The sequence below is a fragment of the Netta rufina genome (genome assembly GCF_964035555.1).
Source record: "Netta rufina genome assembly, chromosome: Z".
Lineage (NCBI taxonomy): Eukaryota > Metazoa > Chordata > Aves > Anseriformes > Anatidae > Netta > Netta rufina.
The window spans coordinates 418,794-441,362 of NC_140126.1; the positions used below are offsets into that span (position 1 = coordinate 418,794).

At 47.2% G+C, this 22,569-nt stretch overlaps 2 protein-coding genes across 2 annotated transcripts in view; one reads left to right on the forward strand and one right to left on the reverse strand.

Moving 5' to 3' along the window:
- Window positions 1-10,954, forward strand: part of LOXHD1 (lipoxygenase homology PLAT domains 1) — a gene marked incomplete at both ends in the record, with an annotated part of 141,081 nt that extends 130,127 nt beyond the window's left edge. Inside the window, 4 exons of the mRNA XM_084305109.1 lie at window positions 4,943-5,113; window positions 6,234-6,372; window positions 7,836-7,997; window positions 10,474-10,954. Of these exons, the coding sequence (XP_084161235.1) occupies window positions 4,943-5,113; window positions 6,234-6,372; window positions 7,836-7,997; window positions 10,474-10,954 (953 nt within the window). The remainder of the gene's footprint in view (window positions 1-4,942; window positions 5,114-6,233; window positions 6,373-7,835; window positions 7,998-10,473) is intronic.
- Window positions 10,955-19,465: 8,511 nt separating this feature from the next.
- ARK2C (arkadia (RNF111) C-terminal like ring finger ubiquitin ligase 2C) overlaps window positions 19,466-22,569 on the reverse strand; it is a gene marked incomplete at both ends in the record, with an annotated part of 37,110 nt that continues 34,006 nt past the window's right edge. Inside the window, 4 exons of the mRNA XM_084304950.1 lie at window positions 19,466-19,583; window positions 20,636-20,742; window positions 21,657-21,752; window positions 22,152-22,256. Of these exons, the coding sequence (XP_084161076.1) occupies window positions 19,466-19,583; window positions 20,636-20,742; window positions 21,657-21,752; window positions 22,152-22,256 (426 nt within the window). The remainder of the gene's footprint in view (window positions 19,584-20,635; window positions 20,743-21,656; window positions 21,753-22,151; window positions 22,257-22,569) is intronic.

The following is a 22,569-nucleotide window of genomic DNA, read 5'->3' on the forward strand; positions in this document are numbered from 1 at the left end:
CACCCCTTTCTGGGTGATGTCTCACGTGGTGGGATTTAATTTAAGGCTGGGCAGTCATCTAACCAGGCAGGGGGTAAATGACATCAGAGGACACAAGGCCAATGAACTGCATTTGTAATGGTCATTACTTTGAGTTTCAGAACATCTGAAAAGTGAAAGAAAAAATTGGAATTAAGGGGCTGAGCAGTGCTGGTTGCTGGCGGTGAATAGCCAGGCAGCAGCAGCTCTGCACTGACCCTTGAGCAGTCAGTGTCGCAAGGAGGATTTTTCTTTTACTCATACGAGAACATAAACACCAGTAATGACAATGGTTATCTTTAATTGGGCATCAAATGCTTTCACAAAATAAATAAATAAAAATAAAATGAAATGTTTCAAATAGAGAGGGGATAGGGAGGAAAATCATTGAGAATGGTCACAGAGAAGGGAGAGATCTTCATTTGTATGGACACCTGGGCACCCCAGCCTGGATGTGGTTCATCTCCCTGGTCTACCAGCAGAGATTGGATTCCCCCAGATGTGACTTAGCAAGGAATTCACTACACAAGGCACGGGCTTTCAGCATCACCTGGGAAAGAAGCAAGATGCTCCTGTGAAGACCTCGCAGACGTACACAGAGGACCCCTGCCCAGCATCACTCAGCTGCCAGCTTGGGCTCTTTTGAAAAGGAAGATAAATGGGACAACTTGCTGCTCTTTTGGATAGGGGCGCTTGGGAAGAGAATACATTTCCCTACATGACACTAAATTATACAACTGCCAGAGTCAAGCAAGCAAAGTGATTCTGTTTTCCCCAAAGCTCTTCTCCTCCTCTAATTACATTTGAAATGTTTTGCATGCTATTGAAAATGTCGCTTCCAACTGTGGACCATTAAGGAGTCTACGTGGCACAGCCATGGGTTTTATTAGGGCAGGTTTACTGCTGGGGGTTTCGATGGCAGTGAAACAGGCCTGGAGGGAAATTCCTTTTGTTATAAACATTGAACACTTGTTACAGAGATAGGGAATCACCCACAAAGGCACAGTGGTGGCCAAACTATTTTAAAGACCAAGACCTGCATAATCAAGCAGGAACTGCCCAGACATTTGTTATTTCTTTCCCTCTGTCAAATAACAGACTAACGGAGACAAATGTGGTTGCCCTGGTTTGTCCTGGAGTCCCTGCAGAAAAGCCCATGATATCCTCCGAGGCATTTTTGCCACTGCTTTGTGCCTGAGCCTTTGCATTCCTGGTACTGTTGGCTGAGGTGCCAAAGGGATACGAACAGACCTGCTTTGGCTCTTGTGCAAGCACTGAAAGTTGAGCGATGTAGAGGCTGTGGCCTTTTGCAGTAGTTCACCATCCAGCAGCATCCTGGCACCCAGGAAAAGGCCGATAAGCCATCGCTGAAGAGATCCTCCAGCTTTGCCAGCAGTGGCCAAGTCCTTGGCTATGCCCACAGCACTTTGCTGTCTCCTCTTCCTCACCCCCTGACTGATGCTTATGCCATAATCCAGCTTGTGCTGAAGATCTGCTGCCTCTGGGGTTACATCCTTATGGATGGGGTTACATCCTTATGGGGTGTACTTCCCTTTCTCTTAGCCCATTGCTCTGCAAATGCCACCGATGTGCAGAAAGCAGGAATTTCCTGAAAGCAGGATTTCACAACCTGAGAAATGGTTCTGCAGACAAGAAAACCATGTTCTCCTTCCACTGCTGTGGCACGCAGAGCCAGGTCAGCCAAGCCTCACACTCAGACTCTGTTCATAACAGGACTTGGCATTTATTTTCTAGATCAATACAAAAATAAATTAAATGTATTTTTTCCCAGTGTGGAAAAAAAAAAAAAAAAAAAAAAAAAAAGAGAAGAATAATTGTCTGGTAAAACAGAATTTCTTAAGCCCCAGATAAATCCTTCCATTTTCACATCAGGTTTTAAATGAAGCTTAGTGCTGTGGCATTGAAGGTCTTGATGTGACATCCACTGCTGACACCAGGGCAGATGGACAGGACAGGGCAGGGAGACGTGCTGCCCTGGGTGCTGGCAGTACAGAAGTTATCCAGGGTGAATTCTCTCAAGATTGGAAAGCAACATAGGGTACGTCTATAGCTTCCAGGTCTCCCAATTTAATTTAAACTGCTAATCATCAGGAAAGAAAAGAGGAAAAGACTGAAGAGCAATTCTAATGAGAGGGAAGAGAAGCATTCTTTGTTTAAAGCAGGCAGGGGATGCTTTGAAGCAGGAGCATCACTTTTTTAAGGGTGACCAGCCAGCTCCTTGACTCAAGGTACCCGTGTGCTGCAAGGGATGTTCTGTTGTTTTTTGCTTTTCAGCATCAATCCCCTGACAGAGCCCAGAGATTTTTTTTAGATATCCCAGAGCTGATAAATACATTTTTTGCAGGGAACACCAGGAAAAGTTGCACTGCATGCTTTCTTTGCCCTTAACTCCAACACAAGCTGGAAAGCCAGCCCTGGCCCATCTCTCCCCATGGTAAAAGTGCAGGTGTTTGTTGCAGCTCTCCTGGTGAGAAGCTGCTGGGGCTGGGCTGGAGACGAGGGAGGAGGGTATGCAGGTCTCGTTCAGCCATCTCCTGATACCACTGCTTAGCACTGATCCCGCCGCTGTCAAGCTGTTCACTGCTGGCAACAGGACTAAGATCACCGATTTATTCCGTCCTAGTCTGCAGGCATTGATGTCTCGCGCTGGAGAACCATGGGATGTTTTCTCCCTTTCATCCTGCACTGTTTTAACTGAAGTTTTGATGGAAGCAGAACAGCCTCCCAAATATGCTGCAGAGATGTTCATTCAACTTGAATGGAAATGAGCCTGCCAAAAAGATTAACGGCTGACACTGCCAACGTGCTCGGAATAAATTTCCAGCCAGCCCCAAAGAGCAGGCTGGAGCACAGTGGGAGCCCCAGGGAACTTGATAAGCTCTGCCCAGCAGGCACTAAACTGATGAGGATCTGCAAGGGTACAATGTGCCAGGCCTTCCCCAAAAACCCTTCACAACTTTGCTCTGCTGCTGAAGCCTGGATGGGGCCAGGCGTGTTTGCAAGGTGTACCCAGCTCCCTTGGCACTGTGCTCCCCATGCAATAGACACATGGACACACTGGAGCAAGCTCAGTGAAGGGCCAGGAATATGACTGGAATTGGAAGAATGAAGGAACTGGGGCATCTGTTGTGTGAGAAGAGGCTCAGCCTCAAGACGGTAAAGCCCAGGCGCATCTTACTGATATGTATAAATACCTGATGGGGATGAGTAAAGAAGATGGAGCCAGACTTTTTTTGTTTTGTTTTGTTTTTTGCTATTTTCCCTTTCACACAGGTGATCAAACACAGCTTGCCCAGACAGGTTGTGGAGTCTCTGTCCTTGGAGACATTCAAAGCCTGGCTGAACTCAGCCCTGAGCAACCCCCTGTAGCTGGCTTGCAATCTTTAAATTGGAATTTAAAGAGCAAATAGTGTTTTCAGTAGAGGTTTGAGCTCTTTGTATGGTGATTTCTTAGCCTAGAGAAGGTTCAGAAAGCCAAATTACACATCAGGAACGCCTCTGAGGCTGGTAGGAAACAGCTAACACACACTGTATGGCAGTTCACAGGGCAGGGTGACTTGTTGACATAGCTCAGAAAGGTGCCATCATTATCTTCCAGGGCTAAAAGGCTAATTAAGATTAATATTTGCAAACTAAGGAAGCTGGCACATGGCATTAAGCACTTGGAAGAGCAAGAGCTCTTTTATGCCTATGGGATGTAAGTAATAATTCAGCAGAGATGTCTCATCATGAACATAACCTCCCTTTGTCTGACAATAACTAGACTTGTAAGTAGAACTGTCAGAACCTCCCATGCCCCCTAAACCAACAAGAGTTTCTTCTATTTCAACAAAGAAATCTGGAATATGTTCCCAAATGCCCTGTTCTTGATTTTCAAGTTGCTTCCCTCTGTGGAAAAAAAAAAAAAATAATAATAAAATAATAATAATAATAATTTTTTTAAAAAATGGGGGGAAATAGAAAACTAAGAGGGAGCTATGTCTCCTCCAAAGGACCCGAGGCAAAAGTTAGGTGATCTGTTGGTCCCTGGAGGAGCATCCATCACTTTGTGTTACTTTCATGCCCAGCCACAGCATTAATAAATTCACTCTGGTTGCTTGGCAAGAGCAGGATAGCATGGGTGATTTCCTTGCATGTGTTAGCTGACAGGGCCAAAGGAGCCAGTGATAATTTACCTTCTGACCTTCAAATGCAGATATGAAGGGATGGGGGTGTAGTACAGGCCGGAGGAAAAGACATTAAACCCTACAGTTTGTGGCCATCTAGTACTCATATTTTTCTTTAGGCTTTAAGGTTTCACACTTCCTTTAAAGTGGAAGGAAGAATCAGCAGCAGTTTCTGCAACACAAGCTGCTCCATTTTTTGCTCCAAGCCCTTTGAATTTTAGGAGATTTCATTCTTTTCACTCTGGCAAACAGTTCTGTTGGGCCTTGATTTTGTGGGGGTTTTGTAAGGTTTTGTTATCCCTAAACTGCAGCAGGGCTTTCTCCTGCCCCACATCCCCAGGTGTGATGTGCTGACAGTGGTGCAGAGGCTGCTCCTCATTGCAGAGCTGCAACGCCTGCAACATGCTGGGCAAGGACAAGGGATGGCCCCTTGCCCAGACCCCTTGAAATCCAGCTTCTCTGGGACCACACTCCAACACCCTTATGTCTGATCTCAAGCCAGTGAGTCCCTCAAAACCATGGCCTGATTGTGGAAGGGGGATCAGATGATGGTCTTGAGCCGGTCCATGTTGGTTTAGTATCAGAGGAACCTTGTGTATACCAGTGACGTTATCTGAAACAAGTACCAGTCATTTCCAGTGCCAGTCAGGTACTCCTGGCAATGGGTATCTCACCTCCTTACCCAAACAATGTGAAAAATATCCTAACTTTTTTTTTTTTCTTGTTTTACTGCAAAGGAATTGCGCCGGGTTGGCACTTGGAATACATCGACGTGACGGACTCTGCCACGGACAAGACGTTTCGCTTCCAGTGTGACCGCTGGCTGGCTAAAGGTGAAGACGATGGGCAGCTCATAAGGGAACTGGCTTGTGCCAATAATGACATCCTGGAACTGAAGGAGCGGACTGGTAAGTTTACAGGTGACCTGTGGTGTTTGCTGAGGGTCCTCAGAGGCCACAGGGCCACATCTCCTGGAGGATGCTCCACTGGGGCTCTGAAGGTTGGATTAGTTAAGGTACACCTTAGTTCAAAAGTGCAATGCTGTGATCAGAGAGAAACAAATCAGGATTTATGAGGAAGAAAAACACCTCATTCTGGGCTGAAGACTTAAGAAGGGCCCATCTGCTGTGGTTCAATCCAGCAGTAAGCTGTATGCATACGTGGTTACGGTCTCATTAGAAACAATGGGCCTTGGGAAAATCTTTGAGGTGGAAAATAAGTTCAGTCCTTAAAGCATTGCAAGTAACGTTTCTCCAGCTTCCTCTTGAACATGCTGTGGGCTACAGACTCCCATATCTCAGCTGAAGATGACAGCTGAGCTTAACACCCCATAGACCTGGGTAATTCCCTGCTCTGGGTAACTCCACCAGCTCCAAGGTAATCACACTGGTGTCTAATGTGGTGAACAAGTGAGAGAAAAAGAGCAATGTTATTTAACCGCACTGATAATTTGCTAAGCACACCTCAGAAACTCCTGCAACACAGTGCTTTTCTTCGGGAAAATCCCGGGGAGTCGAGAATCACATTACTTCAATGTGATTCCACTCAGCCCCTGCAAAACGACAACCCCATGACTGCCATCGTGAGTAATGACATGCCACCACAGCATCCGAGCACGTCCTGTGCGTGTCTGGATACCCTCACTGTCTCTGTGAGGCTGTTCTATGCTGTTAGGAACTGTATCACCAAAACTGAAGTATTTGTGCTGTGTTAAAATAGTGGTTCTTCACACAGCAGGGAGTTGGACACGGCTTGTTCAAGAGCAGCTCCATTTAATCCTGCCAGCTGACCAAGCAGTACTCAGGTTTTCCACGTGCTCTACCCCTGCACAAAATCCTAAGCACAAAGATGTCACGAGTCCCACAGATTTCAGTGCATTTCCTCCCTTGTTTTGCAAATGCTGTCTTGTGTGCTGCAATAAATATTAGGAAGAGGGTTTTCAGCCAAAATGACAGTCAACTGAAGAGATGTCTTTGACCATCTGCTCTTCCTGTGCTGCTTAACACGTGTGTTAATTATGCCTTAAAGCCTATGAAATTGTCACTGTAACAAGCGACAGAGAGGATGCAGAAACGAAGGAAAACATCTGGATCATCTTAGAAGGGAAGCTGGGCCGCTCAAAAGAATTCCTAATGGAAAACTCCTCCAAGAAAAGGAGATTTGAGAGGTAGTGGGAGTGGGTGGTGGTCTAAAGGAATACCTCACCATTCGTGTGTCTGCCACAAATGCCATGTCTTCTCCAGGACAGTCCACAGAGCTGCATTTGTGCCATGCTCTTTCTTAACCCCCTTCAAAAAAGCCTAAAGACTTGTCACCTGGAGTAAAAGCAAGATGTAAAATCAGTTTTTGATGAGCAGACAAAGAGCAGGTTTTAAAAATGACGAGAAAAACAAAACAAAACAAACAAAAAAAAAAACTTTGGTAAAAGGCAATATAGATGATGCATACCTCTGTGTGTGTATGTGTGTCCTTTTTTATCAGTACATACAAACAGGCTTCTGGTGAGCCTCTGGGGAGGCTGCGTATTTTTGAGCAGGGAGTAGCAGAAGGAAGCTGGAGGTGGTTTTAGTTCCTTTTACAGCATCTCACTGGCAGTGGGAATCAGAGGGAAAGTAAAAATAGTTGGAGGCTAAATGTTGTCAGAGCCACTCAGATCTGACTTTCCAGCCAAATCTGGGGGTAAGGCTGAAAGATCACCGTTGTGTGAGGAAAGCCGAGTATCAGCCTCATGTGCAGACAGGCTGGAGGCACATCTGTGTAACGTGGGGCAAGTTCCTTTCCCCATGTGGGGCCAAGGTGCTCCAGATATGGGATGGTTTTCTCTTTTGTTTAAGGACACAGCACACCCTTAGGAGACAAGAACATATTCAAAGTCACAGCTGCTGCTGATGTTCAGTTGCTCTGCAGAGAGGAAATTTGTTTTTTATAGCTCTGTAGAAAGTGAAATTACAGCTGATCTGGACTTTGGTATGAATGGCTGAGATTTCATGGGAAACATGAATGAGTTTCCTCCTGACACTCAGCTGCTGGGGACTACAGTGGAGTTGGAGACACCATCCCTCAAAGCATTAGTGACAGTCCATCCTTGGAGGCAGGTTGGAATAAGGACCAAAGCCAAGGAGACAAACCTAACAGATATGTAGGAGGCATGATGGGGAGCCAGACAAGAGTTTGACAGAGACCTATTGTTTCTCTAAACTATTTTCGGTCTGAGCTCCTAAAGCAGGAAGGGTGGCTGAACTAGCAGATTTAAAACAGCTATGGTGGGTAGATGTGTAACAGATACTGTAACTGTCAAGAATGAATGAATAAGTGCCGGAGGGGAAATTAGTCATTCTTTAGCTTTATCTATAATGAGGCAAATTGATTTTGTATGTGGAACTGCTTGAGTTTATCCTAGAAAGTCCTAGTGGCAGTAATTTAAAGTGTCACCCCTAATCAGACAAAATACTGAATTTAAATATGGAAATTATACTTTGTGTTGAATGATTGTAGGTTAACTCAAATGACTTTAAATGAAGGCTTATCTTCTATCTTCCATAGCCATGTGCAAATTACTTAATGTCCATATGAGACGAGGCACTGCCAGCATTCAAGATATTGACTGATACTGCTCCCTGTTTCCTATAGGGGAGCAACAGACACGTTTCAGTTTTCTTCAAAGAACCTTGGAGATATTGCAGCCATCTGTGTTGGTCACTGTCCAAAGGATGGAAAGAAGTCGTCTGCGAAAGCTGATGTCTACTGGCATGTCCAGGAGATTATCGTAACAGAGATGGAGCTTTGCAACAAGTAAGTGTCTGCTGTCTGCAGGGAGCTGCTCCTGGAGGGCAGGAGGACACTGAGCAGCTCTGCATGCATCCTCCCAAAGCATCTCAAACTTAAGCAAATGTGGAAATTCTTACAAAATCGTAATCCTTTTCTGAAAGATAAGGGCAAGCTGTTTGGGTTGTCAGGTAGACAATACCCCCTCCTCTCCTGCTGTTCCATTTTGTTGTCACCAAGGCCATTTGCACATGCAAGTAAATTCATGAACAAGGTAGCTGGGGTGAGTCTTACAGCTATGACAAACATTTCAGGTTGTAGGAAGTACACATACTGACTGAAATTTAAGGGGTGTGAAGGATGCTCTGCACAGACTGGCCACCAGGTAAGTCTTGTAAATACAGCTGCTAGAAGAAAGTTGAGAGTAAGACAAAACCTCAGCCTCAGATCAGTCTGGATGATCCTTCTGGGATGATCTGAAAGCACATTGGGAAGGTACAAGTAGCTTCCAATTCACAAATACTCAGCTACTCTGATTCAAATATGGCTGAAATCTTCCATGCTGGAACAATGAACATCTCTGAAGGGCTCTGTGCATGTCAGGACCCACACGTCCTTGTCTGTGGAAGGAGCGATGTTCATGGTTTGTGGGGCAGATGGCACGAGGTATATGGAGGAACTGGAGGAGACTGGCTGTTTGCAGAACAAACTCCTCTTCAGAGAAAATATCCACAACGTTAATGGATTTTTCTGCACTGTGATATTTCCACTGCTGCAAGGGAATTTAACTGTAAGGGTTTTTTTTCCAGCTGAGACAATTGAGTGTTTAAGAAGAAATCCTTGAAGTGAATATATTTTTTAGATGCTGAGAGTCTCTCCTAGCAAATTAATCAGGCAGCAGAAGAACCACAATAACATTTGCTGAATGAAAACTCAGTCAATTATAACCTACAACACTTTTCTCCTGGTGGGGGAAAACCTGGAACCCTCAGTGCCTGGCTTCGCAGTCAGGTCTGCGCATGAAACTCCCTGGGAACATGCTGAAGCTGCTGAATGAGGATGTTTTGAAGAGGACAAAGACTTTCTCACAAAGACCCACGCCTTTTAAAGTTGTTTTATATAAAAGAGAGCAGCCAGGAGATACCGGTAGCGCTTGCAGGCTGCGAATCATCAACTGGAGCAGATCTCACCGTGAGAGCGAGCTCTCATGTTGGGTACTGCTGATCCCAAATGTAAAAAAAAAAATAAAATAATAATAATAATAAAAAAGACTATATTAAAAGAGTTATGAGATTGCTGTAGCAATAGTTTTGAATGATACTGCTTTTTTGTTTTGTTTTGTTTTTCCTTTTGGTATTCAATGTTAGTTTGCAAAATGTATGTATTTGGAAGGTTTTTGTTCCAAATCCCAGGGCTAGAGAAATTATCTTTTTCCTTCCTGCCTCTCTTAAAGACTGGCTTGCTCCACCATAATCCACACCATAATAATGCAGTTCAGGAAATAAAACTGCAGCATTAGGCAGCCTCCCCATCCATTTTCATGCAATTTTTCTGTCCCTGAGCCTAAAATTTTGCTCCCGGCAGAATTTTTCATTTACAATCCCTCTTTCCAGGGAATAGAGAGCTTTTCTTTGGCTGCATAAAATGTCAAAAGAGTTGGAAGTGCTTAAGAAGCACTACAGCTCGAAGAGCAGCAGCAACCCTTCCTCCAGGTGCTGGTTTTACTCACACGTGCTGCAGTCCAGCCACGCTGCCCCCCCGGGAGGACCTGCTGCAATTTGGCATGGGGGGAGAGGGAGGAGGGGGAAAAACTCATTGGGAAATGATCTGCATCACTGGAAATGAAATACATCATTAGAAGCGCCGTGCCCCAGCCTCTGGCTGGCTGCCAGGTGTGCAGCAATTTGTGAGCCCGTTCTTTGCTCCCTGCACACCCCCAGGGGCAGCAGCACAGAGCCGAGGGCTTTCAGCATCTGGTACCCATCACCTCCGTGCTCCGCACTCTTCTGCCTGCTCAGGATGGGCTGGGTGGTATAGAGGAGGAACAGGGGGCTATATAAACCTCCTCCTCCCATCTTCCCCAGTCCTTTTTTTCTCAATTCCTAACCCGATCCTCACTGCAGTGTGGGTGAGGGTTGCTGCTGAGCTCCCTTCACGTGCTGCTGCTGCAGGGATGCAACCTCTGAGACCGGCTGAGCTCCGCAGAGGCAGGCTGTGCTAGGTACAGGGCTGATTGCTGCCTTTCTCGGTGGCTCTGCAATTAGACGTGCCATCACACAGCCAACAGAGGTGAGAGCTGCCCCACTCCAGCCCTCATAATGCAGCCTGTCCTTGTCTGTGCAGGGAAATAGGGGATTTTCCAGCAGCTGCAGTGTTCAGCCTGGGTGTCTGTCTGGGGGGGAACTCCAGTGCTAGCACGTAGATGGAAAAGTATTGCAACAGGTCCATAGCACCCTAACAAGAAGGAGGTGACCACACCACTAACGTGCCTTCCCTCTGGCAGGTACTTCTTCAGGTGCAACGTGAAGATCCCGCTGCGGTACAAGAGACGGGACTACAAAGTCTTCGAGTGTGCCAAGGTCACCGAGAGCTTTGCCAGCAAAGCCCGCAGCCTGGTGCCAGTCAAATACGAGACCATCGTGGTCACGGGCTTTGAGAAGGGGGCAGGGACAGACGCCAATGTGTTCATCACCATCTTTGGGCTGAATGGGGACTCGGGCAAGCGCGCCCTGAAGCAGAAGTTCAGGAACCTCTTCGAGAGGGGCAAAACCAACAGGTTCTACCTGGAGACATTGGACATGGGTGAGCTCAAAAAAGTCCGGATCGAGCATGACAACAGTGGGCTGGCACCCGGCTGGCTGGTGGAGCGGGTGGAGATCACCAACTCGGCCACCGGCGTCACCACCATATTTCCCTGTGGGAAGTGGCTGGATGAGAACCGGGGCGATGGGTTGATCTGGAGGGAGCTTTTCCCTAGGTACTGAGGAGCATTTTGCTCCATTCAGGACATGCATTTTTTTCCCACCTTGTGGTTTTATATTGCATTTTCCTTTTCGGAATGCTGCCTTTTGTATGGAGAGATTTTTAGTAGCAAGATGTGTTTCCTGGGCTAAAGTTTTGTAAAAGTAATACTCTTTTTTTTTTTTTTTTTTTAATGGATATAAAATTGTGAATGAAATAAATTCATTTCTTTCTTATCTACAATTGGAGGTTGCCAGTAGCTGACCCATGCACTCTCCCAGCAGCAGCTCAGCTGCCACCTCCTGCTTTCAGCACCTTGCCCTGCTGGGGCTGGAAATGCCCACTGGCCTCCACGCTGTCTGCTTCCCTTTTGGGGTGAGTAAAGGGAAGTATGAAACTGAGACAAAATATTTAAGAAAATTGAACGGGGACATCCTGGTTTTGTCTCACATCACTGCAGCACATGTTCCTACGTATGAACACTGCCTGGGATTCGGGTGGTGCGGTTTGGGGGCTGTTTTCCACCCATGGGCTTTCCTCCCATGCCAGATACAGCTCCCAGGCTGGATTCAGAAGGTCCAAGGGCTCTGGCAGCCAGAGCAGCTCCTGGGAGCACATTAGCAGAGGACCCAGCAGACAACCCATTCCTCTTCAAGGAAGCTGTGCTAATTGTATTCAAAGCCGGCTCGGGACAATCTTACCCCTCACAGACTGAACACCAACCCCTTTTCCAAGCAGCTGTCATTCATTTTAATCTTTAAACTCACAGTCTTTAGTGTGATGGGTTTTCCCAGTAGCCAGGTTTGCTGAGGAGGAGGAGGAGGCAGACCTTCAGCCCCCAGGGTGCACTAACGAGACCGGGATGGTTAACGAGGCAGCCACAGAAGGGGTCTGCTGCCCCCAGCCAAGTGTTGCAGCTTCAGCAGGTGGGGTGAAGGCTTCTTTCCTCCTCCCAACACTCAGCTGACTGATGTCCACCTACCAGGTGGTAGGACATGTCCCTTGGAATGGGGATTGTAGTGTTTGAGCTGCCTTCAGAAGACTTTCCTCACAGCCTGGCTGTGTCCTAGGAGAGCTCCTTCCCCCTCCCAGGGGGATCCCTTTGTGCAAACAGGGATCAAACGGGCTGAGAGTGGGTTAAACTGGTGGTTTTGGAGTAGAGTGAGTGGGGTGTGTGCTCCCAGGAAAGCTCATTGCTGGTCCCTGATGGAAGGACAACAGCAGCCCTCAGTGCTCCCCACTCCCCGTGCACTGATGGCCGAGCTTGGAGGTGTGTACTAGGGCACCTCGCTTGGACCTCTATCAGCAACAGGAGGAATTTCACTACTGTGTGAGTAGGATTTTCACTGCTCCGTGCTCCCAGCCCCTGGGAGCACCTCCTGATCCACACCCTCCTGCGTGGGGCAAGCAGAACGGGGAAATCCTTGGCGTACATAGGACGTGTTTGTGAGGTGGCACGGCATCAGGACAGGCTCCATCTGGAAGCAATCATGTAACAAGTAGCTGCAGCCACAACTCACAGATCACAGGTCCTGTCGAAGCAGGAATGAGCAACTTTGCGGCCACCAAATTGCTGTGTAGGGATTGCAAATACCTAGGCTGACATCAAAACCACCTGCCAGCCCTGGATGGGCACGTTCAACCCAAAATCTGTGCTGAACTCCAGGCTATGCTGCCCTAAAAAAGGGTCAAGGGAGAGTTTGCTGATATGGAGTCAGCAACCTCACGCTCTCCCCAGAAGGCAATATTGGCAAAGCATAAAAAAAAAAAAAAATCTTTTTTTCTTCTGAAGACTCTAAAAACACCCTTTGTTTGTGCAAAACCCAGCTCCACCCCAGCTCTGGGGAGTCATCCTGTTGCTACAACTACTAACGCCACAAAAGTAATCAGCAGAGTGGAGTTTTTCCAAGGGCTGGATTTGCATTAAGCTGCTAAACCCAACACGTTCCTGGCCAAGCAGAAGACTGGGGAGGAAAAAAGCCCAAACTACCCTAGCTCTGTGCTTTGTGCAGGGCTCAGGGCATGTCTGCCTCCTGGGGCAGAGCTCCCCAAAGCCGTGTGTTGGGCAGATGCACAGCTCCTGCTCCCCTACCTTCCACCGTTGTTTTTCTTTTGCTCTTTTTTTCTTAATTGGTGTGGGTTTAGTGCACATGCCTTCAAAAAAAAAAATAATAAAATAAATAAATAATAAGAAGAAGAAAAAGAAAAAGAAAAAAACAGGAATGTGGATGAGAAGTGAGGACACAGGACAAGGACTCGGCACCCAGGAGGAAACTGCAAAAATGGGTTGTCTGTTTTCTCTGTGGTCCCCATCATTTTGGGAGCCCGATGACATCCTGCACTTTGGTGCTCTCAGTGACAGCAAATATAACCGAGGAGACTTTCGCAGTGTCAGATTAACGGGTAGGGACTGGCTGTCTCTTGCTGCAGGACACTGATAATTAAACCAAGCATCTCTGGGAAGCAGCAGTGAAACATCCGATGGCATTTGGTACACCCACACCAACCCTATGTGCACGAAGTCAGGGTAACTCATGGCTATGAAGCATCCACCCTACAGAAAAGATGCCCCGTTGAAAAAATAATAATAATTATTATTATTATTTCTATTTACTTGTGGGCTTGTACAGCTCTGACCTCCAACCCCTGGGCCAGCTGATGGTTTAGCTACTACTACAAAAAAAAAAAAAAAAAAAAAAAAGGTAAATGTGGAGAGTGGATGCCTGCAGTGGCCGTGATGTTGTGCCCTAATGGGTGCAAAGCCACTTTCAGCTCGTTGTGCTTGGCGGGGCTGTGATCAGATCTCAGCAGCACATTTGTGCTCTGCTGTGGCAGCTTTGAAGCAAAACCGATTGTGATCTCCAGCAGCTCTCAGTGCTGTAACCCTTTTGAAGGACATCAGCGAGATCTCGTTGAGCAAGTGTGCTTTCCCTGCTTTCTGATAGAATTTGTAAAAGCTTGCTATAACAGGAGTTTCAGCTTGCCTGAATAGGAGGCATCCCTAGCACAGCCCTTACTGGGTGCTAGAGGAGCCAGCAGTTCTGCCCAGCTGCAGGAACCAAATCTCCTGATCAGCAGCGTCTGTCCCCAGGGCATGCTCGGTCTAATCACATAATTGAGACTGGTCACAGCCTTTTGACATGAAACACATGAGGAGGAAAAGTCATCTGGAGAATAGGCAGGAGGGAGACTGACACCACTCATTGCAAGAAAAAAAACAAACAAACAAACAAACAAACAAACAAAAAAAAAAAAAAAAAAAAAAAAAAACAAGAGGACCCATGAAAAGGGTTGCGAAGTTGGGTGTTTTACCCCTTGTGTTCTCCAAGGGCGACAAAAGGTTGGAAAATACCCTCAACTCTTTCCACCTTAAAGTTCTTTAATTACTGTTATTTCATTTTTCAGTAGGTTTTTCTTTTCCTCCTGCTTCAGGGCTGAAGGAGGCAGAAAAATCTCCACCAGCGTTCACTTTTCTGCATGCTGAAGGCTTCACCTTCAATGGGGGGTTCTCCAGGAGGCTTTGGGCACCCACTTGTGTGGGTTTCACATGGTGGCCACAGGTGGGGGTCAGGATTCAGGGGTAAATAAAGACCATACAAGTGTCCTGCCAGCTTGCACAGGTTTATAGTTAGCAATGCAGTTCATTTTATTAGTTATAAATAAAGTACAAAAAATCCACCAAAAGTGAATCTAAGCATTTACACAATTTCTAATGTCTTTTCATTTCTTCAATGCACTATTGCTTTAATATTAATAATAAATATTTTTCTAGCTTTCTTCTATAAAATAGTCTATGTAGCAAAATGTTGCACAGCACAACAGAACAGCAGTAGGAGTACAAAAATGTGGGTGATCCTTTCACCAGCCCGGGCCATTAAAGGGGAGGATTTCTGTCTGCTTGCCCCATGTTTTACGTGTCCCTCTGATGGTGTCTTTGTGGGGTGACACCCAGCCCCTATCCCCATACAGCCCAAAAACACAGTTTAAGGGAGAAAAGTTACAGAGCAGCAAGGGAAGACGCGGAAACCCAGGGTAAGGCAAAGGCAGCAAAGCAGAGCAGCACCCTGAAGGGACGAAGAGGAAGGATGAAGGTACAGTCGTGTCGTGCCTTTCAGCCCCAAAAGGCATTTGCTTCTAAAGCCTTTTGGGGTGGGGGGACACATCGAGCCCTGCTTCTGCGTTCATGCACAGCTGAGCATCTGTGCTGACCCACAGCAGTTATGGCTTAAAGCTTAAAATGTTTTCTGGGGTGCTTTAAAACCCTCCTGCATGGTTCAAGCACTGGATATTCAGGAGCCTTTTGGGAAGGGGCAGCGTGTTAGCAGCGGTGCAGTCGTGGCTGGGGATGGGGACGTGGATGCTTGGCCACTGCTGCAGGAACAAGACATCAGCCCAGGGCTGGTCCCCTGGGGATGACCCAGGAGTAACAGGGCAGGGGGGCTCCAGTGCCTCTCACAGCCCTACAGCAGTTCAACAAGCCTCAAGTCAAGGTTTCTGCCCCAACAGAGGGGCCAAAAGCAAGTGGAAGGTTCACAGTAAGGTTGGTTTTGAGGGCTTCTGCTCCAGGCATGTTTTACGGTTGGATTATAGCCAAGTGTCAAGGCCTGGTGTGACAAAAGGATCCCAAATTGTCCATCCAGCCCCCATTTCCCAGCTCCGTCTGGGAGCAGTGAAGGAGCTGAGGTCCCACCACCCTCCCCTGACAGCACCACACCATGCAAAACCAGATGGAGGGGGGTCATCCCCTAAAAACTGCTGGCAGACCCTTGGTTTTGAGGTGTCCAAACCCAGGCTCCACCAGTTCCCTCCTGCATCCCCCTGGAGCTCCCAGCTGGGTGCATGCAGGGGTGGCTTGGCAGGGGACACGCAGCCAGACCAACAAGCACCAAAAAAACAACAGAACCACAGCACCTGGACTCCCCTCCGCATTTTTTTGAAACAATTTGCAGAGTCATGCACTGAATGTAGGCATTGCCCCAAGCACAGCCTTGCAGCGGGGCCCAGCAGGCGTTATTGCAGGTAACACATGCAGCAAGGGCAGGAGCATCACCACAGGCACTGGGACAGGGTGGCGGCAGGAATTGACTGAAATTTTGGTTTTTCAGGGCACTACGAACTGCCTTCAATGCTCAAGGACACGAGTGAAAGGATCACCAGAGTTTGATTATGAGTGCAAATAATATTCATATATATGTGCTAAACACAGTCACTATATTGCAGTTTTCCACTATGTCACAGCATACAGAATCAAAGGTTTGCATTTTTATGGAATGTATCCAAGGTAACAGCACCACAGTAATACAGTTTGTAATCACACACCCTGATTTTTTTCTTTTTTTTTCTTTTTTTTTTTTGACAAGATAAGCATTACCCCCACATCCCATGTTTAATTTCTTTTTAAGTACCGACGCATGCAAAGCATTCCATTCCCAGAAACAATGCAAAAATGAGGTAATAGGAGTAATAAAAAAAATTAGTATTAATTTCTAAATAAATAAATTATAATTAAAAATGCAAAAAACAACTATAAAAATAATTAAATAAGAACCCACAATATCTACAAGTTAGTCATAAATTATGATTGTTAAATATAAGGCATTTAAACTCACAAAACCCTGTAAACTATCAATGTTTTGTTCCTAGAGATTTTCTGTGTGTTTCATTTGTTTTGTTTGTTGTTGGTTTGTTTTTTTTGTTGTTGTTGTTGTTTTTAAACTCCTCCTATCATCGCGACCCACTCGTAGAAATGATTTCAACGCAAAGAGGAACCTGACACACGGTTCTCACGCACCTCGGGATCAGTCACTCACACGAGACCACGGGAGTTTGGTGCTTTTCTTCACCAGATTTTTTTGTCTTTTTGTTACTTTTTTTTTTTTTAAATATATATCTAAAAACTGTGCTTGTTCGTTAGGCAGATAGTAATACTCTCGCATAGGCTTTAAGAAAAGGCGCGGTTCAGAAGCGCTCCTCCTTCCCTCCCCGCACAGCCAGGGTCCCTCTGCCCCGCTCCTCCCCTGCTTCGCCCCCAGCTCACACCTGGGTGCACCAGCCCGGCTTACAGTGTGCTTTACAAACAACATCTCACTTTTCTTGTCCATGTTATTGGTAGTATTAGGATTATTTTTAATGCTGCTTGAATCTGCTGCTGCTGGAGCAAGCCCCCTATGTCCCAGTGGGTCACTCCTTGCTGCAGGAGTCCACATCACTCCGGACATCAGGGCTGGGACTACTGTATCTCCTGTGAAACCATCTCTCACAGGTGGCAAATAAATGTCACCACAATAAATATATATCACTGTGACCCCCCCTGCACTCCTTTTTACCGACACAGGCACAGTGAGAGGGGAGAAAGTCGCCTGCTGCCCCTTGCCCCCTCCCTCACTCTCATCAGCAGGTTGGCAAAAATAAAAATACTAATCTCTGTGGGTCCTCTGAGGTCGGTGTTTTCCTGGTACAGCTCATGGGAATCCTGCAATCTCCCAGATGGTAATTTATGATCATTTCTACGTGGAGAGCATCTCTTGGCTCCAGCAGAATGGGTGCTTGGGGAGCCACAATTCAGCTCCACCACATCTGCATAATAAATATATAAAGTTCAGGATTTGTTCCCCTGGCTCCTCCGCATCTCTCTTTTCCTAGTTTCCAAAAAAAAAAAAAAAAAAAGCTTTTTGGTTGTAAATGCCTATTCACCAAAGGGTTTTCAGCTGTGTCACTGCAGCTGAGGTCTTTACTTCAGGGGGAGCTTGGGTCAAAATGGCCCACTCCTTCATGGGATGTTCAAGGAAAGGTTCGACGTGGTGCTTAGGGACATGGTTTAGTGGGTGACAGTGGTGGTAGGGTGATGGTTGGACCAGATGATCTTGGAGGTCTCTTCCAACCCTAATGGTTCCGTGATACTTCTATTCTAAGGACTGCCTCCTGATGTAGTTGTGTGCATTTTTATAATGGAAAGTGGTAAATTAGGTTTCATTTTAATAATCACCTTTTTCTCCATATGGATATGGAGTGAAATGCATCTGTGTATAACAATGCTCTGATACAGGGCTAAACCCAGCCCCTCCAGAAGGCAGCAAACCCTCGAGAGCTGGCATTCCCTTCCTGCACCAAAACACCCACACTGATGTCTCATGAGCAACAATTCCTCCCATCCCTTTATCAGAGAAGGGTCTCTGCAATCCCTGCTCTGAGAGACTTGACCCCACAAAAGACCCCACAGCCTATAAACCCAAGCGGATTAAGGGAAAAAAATGGAAAAGAAAGGTTCCCACCTGTGCCGTATATCTGCTTAACCTCCCTGTGCTGTGATAAATCGCTGGGGAAGCAGTGAAGCAGGGTGACCGTGTGTGACAAAAAGGCCCTGCTCTCCTTCTCCCACCCTGCTGTGGGCTGGGAGGGGGAACAGGAGCAGGGCATCTTGTCTGCGGCTCTACCCCAGCCCAGCCACAGCGTTAGCAATATCCCCAAATCATGTGGCGTTGGGCTTTGTCCCCTTGGAGCTTCCTCTGAGCAATTATACCCCAAAGCACAGGTACAGGAGCTGGCTCCATAACCAGCATTTTGGACCAGCAAGGAGCCTGGGATGTGTCTAACCCCAGGGGGGCCATGCCATAGCATGCTGAAGCCAACCAGCCCCTGGCTCACAGGAGAAAGCAGTATGGAAGATAGCAAGCACGGAGAGAGCACATGGCCTGCCTTAGATTTTGGCATGCCAAGCCACTTTGTTAAGATACAGAAAGCAAAGAAACAGCATCCCCATTGATATTGTGCCCCTCCAGCAAGCATCCAGCACCAGCAGATAAGCAGGAAGCTTATAGGGAAGCCTTTCCCTATTGCTTCACTCATTTTGTTCCCAATTACATTTTATTTTGTAAGCGTCTCTGAATTTGCAGCACTGTAAATGCACGGAAAGGAAGCACACGTGGCTGAGGCAAAGAGCGCAACCCTTCTGACTGTAAACAGGATTTTGCTTTTTCGCCTCTTCCCCCCAAGGGTGGGAAAGCTTGACCTCCTCATTCCCCCTCTGCAATGTATTAATCAGGCACCAAAATAAGGAATCTATGAAAAAATATTTGGTGCAAATTAGGTAACAGCAACATGTCCACCACAAGATGAGTAGGGCATCAAACACAACATTTCTTAAGCTAACATGCTCCAGCTGCCATCCATAGAAATAGCTAAAGGACCCCTATAACATGTTTCTACGTATTCGAGAGGTATATATACAATCCTCATGAAATGCAGGATTGACAGGCCAGACTACCACAACTAGTTCCTTCACGTTCAACACTAAATCTTCTGCAGCACGGGGTCTCTGAGCTCCGGGAATGCCAGCTCCCTTTCACCGGGCCCGTATCCTGCGTATGTGCAATATCTCCTACTGCTAGATATTGTACTGCCACCTCCTCCTCCTCCTCTCTAACGTGCCTGCAGACTTCTCCTCTCAATCAAATGGCTCAGAAGGCAAAAATTTTGCTGCAAGGGTTTATGGCCATACGACCTGATAAGGAAAATGGTGTGTCCAGCCAGTCCTTTCAGCTGTCCGAGCCGAGCTGTGTTTCAATGTCCACCCTGCAGATGGGGCACTTCTTGCTGGTGGCCAGCCACTGGTCCACGCACACTTGGTGGAAGAGATGCATGCAAGGTAGCCTCCTGTGGAGAGAGAAGCACCACCCGTTAGGGACCTCGTGGGTGGAGGGGGTTCAGGGGACTGAGGACATCCAGAAAGGTGCAAATGGGGCTGCTTTCATCATGGGGAAGCAGCACTGGAACACCAGCTTACCCTGGGGCAGAAGGGCAGAGATGGTGTCCTTGGCCAAAACCTCTTAGAAGATCCCACATCCTCCTGAGCTGAGCTGTTGCAGTGACCAACTACCCTGGCTGCTGCTTTTATCCCTTCAAGAGTGTCAAGTTATACGCTTGGCTTCTTGATCTTGGTGGCTCACCAGCAGTCAGTGGGTCTCCACTGCTCCTACTTATGTGTCTGGTGTGCCCCAGGCAATGTGGTTCCTTTTCATCCATATCACATTTGCCATCTCTTTGGTGACTCTCATTAGCCAGGAAGGATCCTAAACCACAAGGGCCCACAGCAAAAGAAAACCAGAGCTCTTCACAACAGCTTAAGGCAGCCAAAAGGTGAGGAGCAGGACCAACTAGTGCAGATGCACTGCCCACCCAAAGCTCCTTCACCACTAGCTCAGCTCTTCTAATTGCTTGTCCCCATCAAGCAGAGTCTTGACCCAGCCAAGAGCCTGGGCACCTTGACAGCAGGGGTTTTGCTGTGGCCCCGGATGCTCGCTGTGACCATACAGGCTGAGAGATCTCCCTTGTTCTGTTAAAAAGCAGCTACACCCCAGCCACAAGCCTCATTCCCCTGTACTTGACACACAATCTCCCTTTTATCATACTTTGATCATCTTGTAAAGGCAAGACATTGATGCCCATGAGCTCCCAATGGCTCTCTGAGGCCTGGCACCCATTATCCTAGGACATCTGGCCACCCAACACAAGGTTTTGAAGCAGGTGATCCAAACCCAGGAGATCCAATGAAAAAAAAAATCAAAAATCTGGCCCTTTCAGTTGGACATTGGCATGTGCTTTCTTAAACCCTGCAAGAACAGCCCCACCAAGGCATGGCAGTGTTATTGGGATAAGCATAACTCAGATGTCACTGAGAGGCAGTGGAGCAGAGGGAAGGGTCATACCTGACATCTTCTCCATCTTCAAGCATGGACAGACAGATTGTGCATTTCTCATCAGTGTCCGACTCCTCTCCGTCCTCCTGCTCAGCTTTGCCCTCCTGCGGTCTTCTCTGCAGCAAGGTTAAAGACATAATTTGGTTGAGAACTGATTTGCTAATGCTCTGCCAGGCCTGGGTAGTGGCAGGAAGGCAAATAGTAAGAGCTTCTTCTATCAGCCAGATCCTCCAGCCTGGGGAACCCAGCCCAGCCAAAACAGCCAGCGGGGGGAGGATGCCACCAGCACGCTGCTGGGCCACATGCCTCCTCCCAGAACTGGGGGCAGTGGGGCTGATGGAAGTGCCACAGTCTCCTTTGGTGCGTGCTTCTCCTGAAGACCCCAAAATGTGTAGGGTCACCACTGCCAGCAAGAACAGAAACCACTGTGCCCCTTGTCAGCTAGGGCACTGGCATAGACCCTTACTGCACCATGTGGCAGCTCTTAGCCTGCCAGATCCCTCCTCTCCTTTTCCCCCGACACCCATTCCAAATGACTTATTTTCTTTCTGCATCCACTGGAGATGTGGTCAGAGATAAGTGCAGCAGGAGCTGGGTCCCTTCCAACCTGGGCAATGAAACATATTTATTGTCACAGGGGATGACAAACATGACATTTCTACCCAAATGAGCAATTTTCCTGTTTTCTTTAGCACTACCCCAAAAAATTGGCATCGACTTTTTTAAGGGCAAGAGTTCAGCTCCAACGGAGGAGATGCTCCTTGCAAAGAGAAAGGAGGGCGAGCTGCCCCCACACCATCGACAGGGAGCTGAGCTACACCACCACGTCAACCCAGCAGTCCCACAAGATGCTAAAGCACCAGTTCTGAATTTCACGGTCCATTTGGGGGAATATTTCAGTCAATGATGCTGGTTTGCCACCCCTGAGGATTGCAACCCCCTGAAGTCCTTTCTTCTGCCCGCTCCATGCACACAACCCTTGGGCAGCTGCAAGGGGGTGGCAGCCATGCCATATTTTTGGGGAGCTCACCTTCTTGTACTTGTGTGGGAAGGTGAACCTCTCGATGGTGTTCTGCACGGCGCCCCGGCTCACACTGCCCAGCCTGTCCTCCAGCTGCAGCAGCTCCTGCGGCACAAGAACAGCAGCAAAATGCCATCAGCATTGCTCACGGGAGGCAGTGGTGGAGGAGCACAGGATACCCAATATTTCAGAAACTGGGGTGGATTTTGAGCCCCGTTTGGCAGGTCAGGAGACAAAACCCTGTAGAACTGCAGCACTTCGCTTACAGCCATGAAGGGAGCCAGAGTCAGCCAGAGACAGACCCAGGCACCCTGGAATAAAACATCTTTCACTAAGCCACCCAACCCCTTTTGCTTCCTGGTTATTACTCAAATGGCTGCAGGTCTCCATCCCATTCCCATCTGCGGCTGCCAAGCCATAAGGCAGCCTTATGAGTTCATGCCAGAGCTTGCATGGATTCCCAGGGCTTAAAAATTTAATAATCACAGTCCCCAAGATACGTACTTCATAGCTCTCCCGCACAGCCGACGTGTGCCTGCTTGGGTTCAGTCCCTGAAGAGCAAGTAACTGGAGCTGAGGGTAAGGGTAATTTCTGATCTCATGAACAACCTGCAGGAAGTGAGGGAGAAAAATAAAGCCACCTGTGCTAGCACAAAGAAATCCCTCGTGTGCCCTGATTTAAATTTAGCGCTACAAAAATTGAAAATGAGAGAGCAGGCTGACACCTTCCCCGATGGAAGTCTTTTAATAACCAAAAAAAAAGAAAGAGTAGATTAATAACTAGGAAAAAAAAAAAAAAAAAAGTAGATCTCCTATAAATAATAACAACATACTCACATGTCTTATAAACATGTCAAATAAACTCTTTGTTATAATTATTCCTATAGCATCCATAACACCGCAGCTCCAAACTCTCAACGTG